At 38.7% G+C, this 13,536-nt stretch overlaps 1 protein-coding gene across 9 annotated transcripts in view; it reads right to left on the bottom strand.

The window, feature by feature from the left end:
• TLE4 (TLE family member 4, transcriptional corepressor) overlaps window positions 1–13,536 on the bottom strand; it is a 125,515-nt gene that overhangs the window by 66,769 nt on the left and 45,210 nt on the right. For 7 of the 9 annotated variants that reach the window (XM_034773528.1, XM_034773529.1, XM_034773531.1 and 4 more), the window contains exon 6: window positions 9,901–9,975. The exons of the other annotated variants lie outside the window; for them this stretch is intronic. In XM_034773528.1, coding sequence (XP_034629419.1) covers window positions 9,901–9,975 — 75 coding nt within the window. The remainder of the gene's footprint in view (window positions 1–9,900; window positions 9,976–13,536) is intronic. 9 annotated transcript variants of the gene reach the window in all.

Raw genomic sequence — 13,536 nt, 5'->3', positions numbered from 1 at the left:
CAGGATTCTTTGAATGGCCTAGAAAGACAAACCCAGAAACACCAAGTGGGATGAAAGACAAAGTATGAGTACATTTCCATTCTTGATCTTGAGTACAGATACTATGTATCACCATTTATCCATTTTGTACAGAGATTTCTTAATCAACAACATAGCTTAGGGCTATAAAAGGAAAACAAACAAAACTAACAAACAAACAACAACAAAGGAAGATTCAGCCAAAGAAATGCAGCAAACCCTTTATAAAAGGGCACATGGTTTAGTCACTTGCAAAAATCAGTGTGCACATTGTTGCAGAGCATTTGGAATTCAGGATATTATTTTAATCACACATTCCCACCCACACATTTTTGAATTATAACTAAGGGCTTGTCTATACTTTAAATGCTGCAGCGGCACAGTTGTGCCACTGCAACCATGCTGCTGGAGTGCTTCAGTGTAGATACTACCTACGCTGATGGGAGGCATTCTCCCGTTGGCATAGGTAATCCCACCTCCCTGAGAGGCCGTAGCTAGACTGATGGAAGAATTCTCCCGTCAACCTGGTGCTGACTATATGGGGAAGTAGACCAGTTTAACTACACCACTCAAAAATGTGGATTTTCCCCACCCCTGTGCAACATGAATATGGTGACCATAGGTGCCAACACCATCCCTGGAGCACCCAGGAAAAAAAGTTAGCGGGTGCTTAGCACCCACTGGCAGCCAACCTCTTCTCCCTCACATGCCCCGCCCCAGTGCCTCCCACCACCAGTGGCCCTGCCAATCAACTCCTCCCCCACCCTCCCAATGCCTCCTGCTCACTGTGGATCAGCTGTTCTGCGGTGTGCCAGAAGTGCTGGGAGGAAGGGGGAGGAGCAGGGGAAGGGACACGCTTGGGGGAGGGGCAGAACTGAGCAGGAAGAGGCATGGTGGGGCATTGGGGGAAGGGGTGGAGTGGGGCAGGGCAGGGGGTTGGGGCTGAGCAGGGGTTGAGCACCCCTTGGGAAGGTCAGCACCTGTGATGCCAACTTAATTTTCTAGTGTAAACTAGGGCCTGAATGGTAGGGTGGGGTAGAGAACAACACTGTTTGGAATCACCTTCCGGATAAAGGGCAGAAATTCTTGCATAAAATTATTCCACTTAAGCCCTGTTTTAAAAATGTCACCACTGTCAACTAATAAAAGGGAACTTTTATTCTTCATGGATGGAATTCATCTGTCGTAACAGAAAAGGCAGAAGTCTCCAAATGCAGCAGAACCGCCACTGGGACCTACAATACCTATGCACAGACCAGCATGGAGAACAAAAGGATGATGGTGGTCTGGCAAGGGCTAGGAATGGCAACAGTGGGACTACAATTACACACATTCAGTGGCTACAACTGCCCACACATGGAGCGCACAGAAGTAACAACACCTATTTCAGCTAGATGTTCTATCCACACCTTGAGGGAAATGGAGTTAATTTCCATACCTCGTGTGTGTGTTTCCTTGCACAATGCCTGTCTCCTAAGAGACTGTGGAGCGTTTGTGTCATGTACTTATAACTTAGAGGCTGCAAAAAGGTCTGGTGGGGAGAGGGAGAGGGATGTTTGCAACCAGACACCTTTCTTTATGGGTGGATGGGAGGGGGTCCACAGAACTACAAAATAGGTGGTCCTAAAACTTCTGTTGTAAAATGGGTTCATGGTATGAAAAAAGTATGGAACCACTGATCTATGGAAATTTGAAGGAATGCCACATGAGACATATAATACAGAACCTTTAGGGGTAGAAGAGTTTAGCAATGCCCCTCATCACCTACAGGTTTGAACTTGGGGCCTTTAGAGCTAAAAAGTGAGCTTGTATTGCTTGAGCCATTAGCACGGAGTCAACAATATACTCAAACCTCTATGAGGTCTAGCCACTAGAGGAGGGCAAAGAGCCACACTGAGTTAGCCTGAGTTACACAAGAACACAAGACCCAAAATTAAAAACAAATAGGTTTGTATTTGTTTATCTTGCTTTTACATCTAAAATGATTCTTCATCCTCCTGATTTTTAACTGCTAGGCGTAAAATTGCTTGATGGCTATTTTTAATATCCACAGTGGCTAATTCTTATACTGTGCAACATTTTTAAGTATTTAAATGTTTATATTATATGCCTATTTTTACAGACAGAAAGACAGACACACACACACCCCTCCAACTTCAGCACACCTTTTACTTGGGATAGAAATTTGTTAGTAGGCAACTTCTTGGCATCATTCTTTTACCATTCTTTTCAATATATTCTGTTCCTCAGGAGACCTCCACTTATGTTACACTTCTGCTCATATTTAGGCCAATTAAAAAATTCCCATTGATCTCAGGGAGAGAAGGATTGGACCCACAGACCACAATTCAGTACTGACATAAGTGGATGCACTCCCAGTTCTTCACACAGGGCTCTAATTAGGACCTACACCCTTTTATTTCTAAAATTTCAGCACTCCAGTCTATCTACTCTCGTCACCATTATTCAAATAACCGAAATCCAGAATAATTTTTGTTGCCCTCTAGGGCAGTTTCTGCTTACAGCAGCTTGGGTAAAGAAAGGTCCTGTTGCTAAAGCACTTGACTTGGACTAAGAAGAGATGGGTTAAATTTACAGCTCTGTCAGACAGAGGGACATCCTGGGTGACCCACTTAATCGCTGTGCCTAAGTTTCCACATCTTTAAAATGGAGAAAGTAGTACTTCCTTACTCCACAATGGGGTTTTTAGGATAAATTCATTCACATTAGGGAGGTGTTTAAACACGATAGTGATGTGGGCTGCACAGATACATAGTAAATAAGACTCTCCAAAATTGTAAACAGTATGCAAGGAATGGTCTTAACTAATACATCATCCACCAACAAAATAATTTCAAACAATTTGAACTTCAAACAACATCTCTTATTTCTTCTGCCACACACTAATGCCCCTAAATATTTTCCTTTTCTATAGTATTCTTTCTCCAATAATTTAGACCCCAGGCCAGGACAGCATGTTAGCCCATGCTTAACTTTATGCACATGACTAGTCCATCAAAGTCAACAGACCTATTTGTGCTTAAAGATAAACGTGTTAAGTGCTCTTTTGGATCAGGGCCCTGTTAATTCTTGAGTGCTTCAACCTACAAAATATGACTGGAAAAAAAGTCTATATCATGAGTGTAGTGTATTTAGAGATTATTTTAGAACACTAGTTTTAAAGAAACCATGACTCTCTTGATAATGACTTCACATATTCCCCAGGCAGGCTCACGTAAAGACAACTGCATTTCCCCCTGGTACTTTTGCATCCTTATTTTTCCAGTTGAGTATTTTCCAGGATGTGATCATTAGGAAATCTCCACCCACACCATACTGCACAATCACATAGGTGTATTACAGAATCCATTTTCCCTCTGATGCACCAGTATAGGCCACTGCTGAAGGCAACATACTGTGCTTGATGGACCAATGTGGAATGACAAATCCTAGGTTTGGTTTGTCAGCAACTTGTGTGTGTTAGATTATAGACCACATGAGCAATTTTTTTTCTCCCTCTTTTCTTCTTTGCATGAAGTGCTAGCTTATAAAAAACAGTTAGAGGGAAAATATTGCAGGTGGTTGTCTGTAACACATGCTGTTGCCACAGAACTTGAGGCAAATTCTCCACAGGGCTTCACACACCTGCAGAGACTAAAATTCAAAAAGGTGGTCACATAGCTTAGTTGCAAGGATTTTGAAGACCTTGAGAAACGTGGAGTCAGAAGCCATGCCTTCCCCCTGATCAAATATGATCCTGATCATGTCACGTGCACTTATTTAAATCGCAATGAGTAAGACCTCTGACTTCAACTCATTGGTGAGTGGGAAGTAATAAGTGATTTGCAGTCTGTACTGCAGCATGTCACTGGGTACTCTGGTGGTGACAGGCCAATATAATTCAACAATTAGGACACCCAGCATGAGCAGAGAAATGGCAAGGTTCTGTTCCAAACATAACAAGGCTCTTTTAAAAATATATACACCGGGAACAGTTGTCAAGGAAACATAGGTGCTGGAACTAGGGGTGCTGTCACACCCCCTGACGAAGTGATTTCCATCGTATACAGGGTTTACAGGTTGATTCAATGGCTCTCAGCACCCCCACTATATAAATTGTTCAAGCACCCCTGCAAGGAAATACTAAACAAACAATATCTGCATTAAAATTAACTGCCTAAAAGCCCCCAAAGAGGACTCAGGTTCTCTTATTTTTTCAGCCCTTTTGAATTACAGCAAGTGCTGAGAAGGGGAGGAGACTTGTTTAAATCATGCTTCAACTGCTATAAGGTCCTGTAGCTGGCACGTGGGTATGGGGAGAAATTCAACCACCCCCAGAACAGCATCACTTGCGACTAGGGTTGCCAATTTTGGTTGGATATATTCCTAAAGATTTCGTCACATAACATAATCTTTAATTAAAGGGTTAATCTTTAATTCCTGGAGACTCCAGGCCAATCCTGGAGGATTGGCAACCCTACCTGCAACCTATCCAGCTTTTAGATGAACAATTCAGAAGAAGTTACCAATTACAGCCTTCTACACCAGGTTAAATCATCAAAACTCAAAGGATAAATAATTCACTTGAAAGCACTCGATACCATCACAAATTGCAAGCCATTTGATCCAAGCCAACTTGCACTTTCAATACACAAACACTGAATACAGTAATTAAATATGACACAGTGCATTTCAATATTTCCTTGGGCATAAGATGCAAATAAATACAACACAAAACAGATACACCATTGAGCCAACCTCCTCTTCTGCCTTCCCACCATCACAATCTGTGTACAGTATACAGCAGGTGGCCAATTTGTTTTTACAGCCTTTAAGCTCCAAGCACTGCTTAATATGGGCAGAGCCTTTGATCAAACAATAATAAAAAGACAGAGAGAGAAATCATTGTTGCACAAGGGTCACAGTGCATTTACTAATTTATACTGCACCCTCCTTCCTCTCAGAAGTTACCATCTTTGAATACACACAGTTGGCAAGGATGACTTTACTGAACAAACTGAAATTAAAAAACATCCACAATTTACAGAGCTAAAGCTCCGCTTGTCCCTCCCACAAATAGATACAATATCTAGATGTTTAGATCTGCAGGAAAAGCTAGCTCCTCTTCCCTTCTAAAGATCCAGGGCCAGAGCCTCAGTGCGTCTTCAATAAAGCTACACCAGATTACATCATCTGAGGATCTGGTTGAGACCACAGGCCCTTACTCTTACCTACACTGTAATCTCATTTGAAAGGCAGAGAGAAGACTTTGCACAAGGAGTCAGAAATTGCTCTATATGTTAAGCACCAGTGCAAAAACACATTAGCATTTAGCAGCAGGAGCTCTGGACCACTGGCGCCAAGGGAATAATAGCATGCATTGATGCTAAGTTTTTATTAGAACTTGTGTGCACTTATCTACACCACACCGCTTTCTAAGATCCTCATATCTGTGAATGCATAAAAGATGACATATTGTTTTCTTAAGAGGCATTGTTCCACACTTCTGCTGTGAAAGTATGAGAGGTTTGGCTGATGGACTACTCATATATTTAAAAAAAACCACGCAGCTTCCGAGCTCAAGCAAACAAGTGTTTCAGTCTAAAACATGGAATGGAAATTTTGACAACTGGTGTACTGAAGAGGGAACTTTATAGCTTGATAATTACATGTCGCAATATAAAAAGGGTCCTTTTCTCCAGCAACTGCCAGTTGCTTTAAAAACAGAATCTTATTTTTAAAGAAGATAATAAAACTGACACAGTAAAACAAAATGCTTACAAATTAAACCAAAGCTTTTTTTTTTTTTTAAACTCAAACATATAGATTGGTAAAGGGAAAATCATTTAAATCATATCCTTAGTAATACAAGTAATATTTAAATAGATTTAATAGTGCTGCTCCAAGCCAATGAATTATGAGTTTAAAACCTATTAAAATGTAATGTTTTTTTCCTGAGCTGAGGGGAGAGAGATTTAAATCCACTGAATTTTAATATTTCAGCTTGAGCTGCAGGAGGTAGAGAAAGTCCAAATGAACTATTCCATCAGCACCATTCAAGCATGAACATTTTAATCAGTTTTACTTCCTTGGAGTTCTCTAACACAGTTTACGCTGTCATTCTGAAAGCACTTAACACAGAGAGTGTGAAAAACCACCAAGGCTTGTTATTGCCTTCACAATTGATGGCAAATAATTTTGCAGACTTCCTATCATTAAAATGTCACTGCTAAAAATGGAGGTTCAGCATATCTTGTGCTAAACTGCTTTTTTCTTTGAACACCATCACATACCTGTTCTTTTTTTGGGTTTTGGTACATTTCTCTCTCTCTCTATGATAAACAGGCATATGAACGGTATCCTCCATTTCTGTCTTACTACCCAAGTGCAGTTGAACATATATACAATTTTAAATATGCATACTAAAGAAACCCAAACAGAAAAAAAATTATTCTGATTACACATTAGTGCCTTTTCCCTTTATTAAAGTGCAACCACATTCACACAGCATGTTCTGATTATACAGAATAATGGATTAAAAAATATTTTAAGGAAGTTAGATGACTGTTTAATAATACAGGAAATGAAAACATCATTCCTAATTAGATCATATTACTGATTTAAGACTACAATGTGTGTTGCTCCAACAGTATGATCTTGCCATTTCTAATTTAAAAATACAGTGGTACATGACAAGATCAACTGGAAACAACATTCCTATCCCAACAGCGTGAACTTGGAAGGGTTCAAATTGTTCAAGAGAACTGACTCAAAAGAAGATCTCTAATCAACAATATAGCCTATTGCAAACATGAGTTAAAAAGTCTGCATTCATTTAAGTTTAAAATATTTCTCTGGTATACTTAGGATATCTAGGTATTTTGTCCTCCCCCAATCCTTCACCATTTCTTAAAAAAAAAAAAAAAATGTAACTTGTTTCAATCTGTCAACAGTTTTAAACTGAACATGACCTGTGAAAGAAGTCATTATAACCGTGTTTCATTCCATTAAACACAACTAGCTTATTGTCAAGAGAACAAGCAGTCTCTCCAGGTTCCAGGCTCACTTCAGTATTTTGCATTTAAACTGCATGGATCAGTGATTTGGTTCATTTACCAATGAAGATAGAATAATACTGCAAAGTTAAAAAGGTGCTTCATCAGATTTCATTAAATCCGAATACATTCATGTAAAAATATATACATGAGGCTCAAAGAGAGAAACTCAGATAATTTGTGCACATTCATTTTTTTCCTTGTGCTATCCTTAACTCTCATAGGATCCAATTCTGCAATCCTAAACCACAGTCCACCATTCAAACCAAAAAGGGCTTTTGCCCTGGGATCTCAGTATACAGTAAGCATTATACAGAAACTGGATATCCACAATTATATTTTAAAAACTCTAAGTCCAGTACAACTTCAGCTCAGAACGAAATGGTTTTTAAAAAGATCATTTAAAAAAAAATTGTAAACAGCCACTGAGTAGTGGATCCTGTTAAAAACAACACCACAATGTTACAACAAACAGGAACTCCGACAGATATAGCAAACTGCAAACTAACACAAGACAGAGCATAATTAGAGTTTTTTAAAAAGACCTTGTATGTTCTAATTATGTACTTTGCTTTTTATTGGTATGCATTTTAAGTGTACCAGAGTTTTTCTAGTGCTAGTGCTACAGTTATAATTTTGCTTTTATTTTCTGTGCAGGTATACCCATATAGATTTATTCATGGGAATAACTAAAACTTAGGCTGATTTGATAACTTGCTATCCTATTAAATCAGTTTTCCTAATAAATCTCCTACAGATTGTATCAGGTTACTCCTTTTATATAAAAATTTAAACCACAAAACAAGACTTTTTCGGTCAGTTATACTACAGTTTTATCAAAAACTACGAGAGATCCACATAAAAATATCCCCATCTTTCCAAATCAAAAGTGTACAAAAGAAATACAGTAAGTACAAATTATTTTTTGTGGGGAAGGTAAATGGGGAGTTATCTTCTTCAAGCCACAAATTACAGCCTTTATGAAATCTGGGCCAAGTAGAATTTCAATCAATCTGAAAAAGTAGGATCAGACAGCCTTGGACAAAATAGGAAATTTAGTTCTGTCCTTTAGAAAAGAAGATCACCAAACTCTTGAATAAGCATCCACTCTATTTTTTTATATTTAGTGTGTGTGTTTTAGTGGTTCGTGGAAAGCAGGATAAACTTTAAACAACAAGCAAAATCTGCAATAATGCCACAAATTTTACATTAATACCTGATTCTCCAGTAGAAAGAAAACATTATAGATTCGTCAAGAAATGTAATCGAGTCACACACACACACCTTGAGACACACACACACACACACACCCCTTGAGGCACACACACACACTTTATATAAATAACAAATTTATAAATAAAGTATGTGTATACATGCAGGCACACACACACAAAATTCAATGCACAGAGACATGCAGCACATACACATCTACCTTTAAAAAAAATCTTTTGCAACTTACTTTATGCAAAGAATGTTAATAGTAGGCAGTATTTTGGTTAGGTAATGAAAACTAATTGGGAAATTATTCATCTCCCACTCTCCCTACTGGAGCGTAAAAGACATACAACAAATGTTATTCATGAGTCTACACGACTCGCTCTGATTCATCCCCTTCTTTCCAAGGGGCACTTCACAGGAAATAAAGGTTACTCTTTTCCATTTATATCTTCTAATTGACTACCAGTATTCTTGTGGTCAGAGGGATACAAAATAGAGTTAGAAACAGACTATTAAAAACAAGCTACAATCAGACAACTGCTCTACACTACTATCAGCAATGATCAGAGAGTCCCGATTTCCTTGTTAAAAGACAGAGGCATAATTGAAGCAATATCTTCACTTCAGATTGATTATTTGGCGACCCTTAGCCACATCTTCACTCAGCAATTTGAATTTTAATGAAAGTAAATGGAATAATTAGCATTTCAAAGTGTATTTGATACACTGAATAAAAAAAAGGAAAGACTTATGTATAATCTATACACAAAAGAAAAAGCATTTTGGAGGGGGTAGAATAAGGAAAGTACAGTTGTAGAATCTTCATTAGAATATCTTAAACAACTGCTTGCACCAGCTGCATAATTATAGATGTGAATAATGTGCTATTAAGCTATGATTTCTCACCTTTATTTTATGCAATATGAACAGCCAATATTTAATTGTTTTTCCTTTCCTCTTGAGTCATAAGATGTAAACATTATGGCTGCCCAAACTCCTAAAACCTTGCAGGACTTCTACACTATGCTATACTGTTGGCAAAAGTGTTTTCAGAAGAGGGGCCCTGTATTTTTCAGGCAAATGGGAGAATTTGAGAATTCCTTTGAGAATTGTCATTTACCTGTAGATTTGGGGGGGAGGGGGAAAGAGAGATTTTTTATTTTTAAAAAGTGAACTACGAAGTGGATACTCACTATTTTGGGCCATCAGGCGCATAGACGGGGGGGTGGGGGGGAACCTTTATTCAGTAGCAGTGCAAATCAAATGCTACCTATAAGGTAGTTACAGAGGCAGACTGAACAGCACTAAGCAAATGAAAAAAAGGTTAAGTTTTACTTAAAAACAAACAAACAAAAAACTAAAAGAAAAAAAAAGGTGATTCCCAGAGGGATGGATAAAACAGTTACATTATTCACCTTATGGCCACGGTTCAATAAAAGTTTTTATGTAGCAATCAGTTTTTATGCAGATTAAGTCAGACTACTTAACTTCACTGCTGTCCACAACTTTTGCTCAGTTGATGGAGCAAGTTTTTAAATTTTTATTTTTTAAATAAAGAAAGAGAGCTAATTACAAACACTATTAGAGCTAAAATGGAAAGACCACATACCCCAATGATTGCGTTCAGTTCTGCCATGGTCACTTGCTTGGCACGTTCCACAGCCTGCACCACTTGTTGCTGGTGCTATAAATGAAGATCAGAAACAAAATAAAATTATTTGCTTTCTAGTCAATTAAGCACAGATTTTCCTTTTTTCCCCCTCCCTTTCTTTTTTCTAACCCTTCAACCACATGCAGGGCTTGAAATAATGTTTCTGTGAGTAAACAGTAAACTGCTGTGTGGATGTGTGAAAGAAGGTAGAAGGGAGAATTTTATCTAAGTAACTACCTGCCTAGACATGTACCATAGTCCCGTTTGCCAAAGTGAACTGCTCCAAGACCTGCCTTTCTTTTATTCATCAGGGCAATGTGTTCTTCTGTTGAAAAATATGCTCCATCCTAAAACCCAGGACCTTTTCCTTACAACAGAATCTTGTTAAATAAAAGATATGTACTGAAAAGGAAAGGAATGCATTTCAGTAGTCACACTGCTTCCTCATCACAGGAAAAGCAGATTCCCTTTCTTGGTACATTTCAGAGCAATTCAACCATGGGAAGGAAATTCAAAATTCCATTCTCACTTCTGTCAAAAATGTGAAAGTTAATTATTTCAGTCCCTAAAAGTGTAAGTTTTAATAGTTTAAACAGTTCCATCAAAAACGGTCTAATGAACAACACAATTTAGAAGCTTCAGCTGTTATATTATCTTTCTTTGAGTGATGCTTTACTTCTGTTATCAGTTAGGATGGCTACATCCTGAAAGTTTTATGGGATATTTATTTGAAAACATTCATTTAAAACAGAATCAGGTCCCAATCCTGCACTCAGATCCATATTTCAGTAGCCGAGCCTAGCTGGAGCTGCACTGTGCTGATGAGACTACAGAAATGAACGCCATACCAGGGGGGAAAAAACAAAAAACAAAACAAAACAAAAAAAAAAAAAAACACATGCACATACTCTGGAGATTATGGTTTCCACAGTATAGGCTACCTGTTGACGTCTCTGCATTTGCGCAGAAGAGGGTTCAGCCAGATCTGAGGCCTTGATGGGGAGTGTATTGTTCTCTGATCTATAGCCAGAGGCTGAACTGAGTATAGTATAGGCAAGACCTCACATCACAAGGATGCACCAGGTATAATAGTGTCTTTATGCTGTAGTGGAACAGGAGACTTTGAGATATCGGCTCTGAACTATATTTCAAAACTAAGATCCAGATTTTCTGATGTGCAATTTGGTTCAGCACACTGCAGGAGATGTGGTGTGTCAGGAGCCTATTAGTTGTCATGATTTTTAGGACCAATTTGCATACCAAGCGTATGCAGGCTGCAGATAGCCAGGGTGCAGACTGCACCTCCGCCTCCCACCCCCCTCCAAACAACAACACGTGCCTATATTGGGGTTTGGAGAAACAGTTGGTTCAGGAGCCAAATATACTGGTTCTAGAACAGCTAAAAGTGCCCCATCACCAGCGGCAAGTCTCAGCTGGCCCGATCCAGATGTTTTCCTACCCGTTTGTGCCACAACAGCTGTGCACAGAGGCTGGAATGCAAGAAAATCCGGCCCTAGGACTCTAGGCACAGCTGTCTGAAATTTTGAGAGAGTTCAATGAATTTAGGTTTACATATACACATTTAATTTTTTAAGGAAAAATATTCTTTTTTTTTTTTTTTGCAAATTCACCTCCTCTCCCCCATCCCAATCAGCTCTCACCCAGATGTAGTTTCTAGCAGAGAGTCACACGTCAATCCCAAATGCAACTGTTTATTAAGAGTTTTGGAGGAAGAGAGAGTTTGATCAGTATTAAAGAGAGAATACCATGGAAAGTGGTAGAAAGGATGTTTACGTTACAGTAGGGATGTGGTGCAGAATTAAGGTTGATGTAGGAATCTTGGGGTAGATCCTGCATAAGTTTTAGTTGTATGGATACCCATGAATAAATCTATATGGGTATACCTGCACAGAAAATAAAAGCAAGATCCTGTGCAAGTCCCCTTTAAACAGCTTTGGTGACATAAAGGGGACTTAAGTGGGACAGAAAAACAGCCCCTAAGAGGAAGAATTTGAAAGGCACAAAGGGGGCTTAAGGCCATTTTGGCTTCCTTGTTCCTCCCCTAGGCTGTTCTTTCCACACTGAGACTCTGACCCTTGGATTTTATATTTTTTTACTTTTGAGCATTTTGTTTTCTGAAGTATAATGTTCATTTTAACCCTCACTTAAAGGTTTTTGGTCTGTGAATATTCTCTTGCTCCAAGTGGTGCTGTATTTCTTTTCATTAGAGTCCAATAATTTTGAGGTAACAATTATTTCTAAAGCATTGAAAAAATATAGAAAAACAACAAACAACAACAACAGATTTCCAAACAACTCTGGCAAGAGGCAAAATCCTCCTCACCAATACTATAGTAAAGCACATTTAAGTACTAGTTTTAAGGCGGGGAAAAAACTTAACAGGAGATGTAACTCTCAATATACTTCTTTAAACCAACATTTCTTCTTGTACACAAGCAAATAAAGAACAGACTTTCTTCCAATTATAATAATCAGTTCTTTTCTTCAAAAAGAGTTCTCTCTACACTACCCTGTGTGTTTCATATTGGATTAACAGGCCAGGCCAAGGAATCCATTCTCCTACCACGCCTGTAAATCAGACTAGTATCATTATTCCTTTTTCTATTTATCCCTGTCTCTTCTCATCACCCTCTCTTGTTGCCTCTACTGAGCTGTGTCTATACTACCCACCATCGCACAACCACCAGTGGTAGTAACAACAGAGACCATACCATACCGTACCATTGCTACCACCATGCTGATTACCCTGAACAGAGGGAGTCAAACATGGCGTAGTGGTAAAAATGCCCGTGCTCCATCTACTATGTCTCGCTCCCACCACCAGGGGAGCTACACTAGTGGTAATGAAACAGTGAGAGATCCTCCAAAACAGGCTAGTGTGTACAAGGCCTAATTTCATCCTCCACTCCAGCACTGGTAAACAGATGCATTTAATTAATCTAGAGCAAAACGTGCTGAACTCTTCACTCTGCAGAGCCCAGCTGCTCTGTTCTGTTTTTGTGCACTATGTGTTCAAAGGAGTTGCAGACCAGAACATCAGAATTTAGGTAGTTTCACTATACATATCAGCTGTACAGACAGCACAAGGGATATTAATCCTGAGCCAAAGGGCAGAGACAGATTTACAAGGAAGGTACAGCACACACACCATAGAATGGCTAGACAAAATACTAGCAATCCATGCAGCATTTGCTAATATAAATGCCTAATACCAAGATGGCAGAAACAGGGGTGAAGCCCAGAGCCTATATTTGAAAAAATATTTAAAAAAAAATTAATAAATGGTATTCTAATACTGTTTAACAGTGTGATTAAAAAACTGTGATTACTAACAATTAATTTTTAATCGTTTGACAGCCCTAGTTAAAATTAAGTCAAACTTATTATAACCTATTAACTTAAGTAGAAAAAAATATTAAGCAATACAGGTTTGTTGCCAAATTTTAAAGAAAGTTAGACCACTGAACTGGTGGAAGTGACTGGCTAAGCACCTCAAACCAGAATTTGTTGATTTGCTAAACCAGCTTTTGACAACAGTGGCCTCTTTTGCAAGTAGAGAGAGAATATTTTCTT

Source organism: Trachemys scripta, chromosome 6 (genome assembly GCF_013100865.1).
Source record: "Trachemys scripta elegans isolate TJP31775 chromosome 6, CAS_Tse_1.0, whole genome shotgun sequence".
NCBI classification, from domain to species: domain Eukaryota; kingdom Metazoa; phylum Chordata; order Testudines; family Emydidae; genus Trachemys; species Trachemys scripta.
Note: the sequence above shows the minus strand (reverse complement) of the source record. Positions and strands in the feature narration are given on the sequence as shown.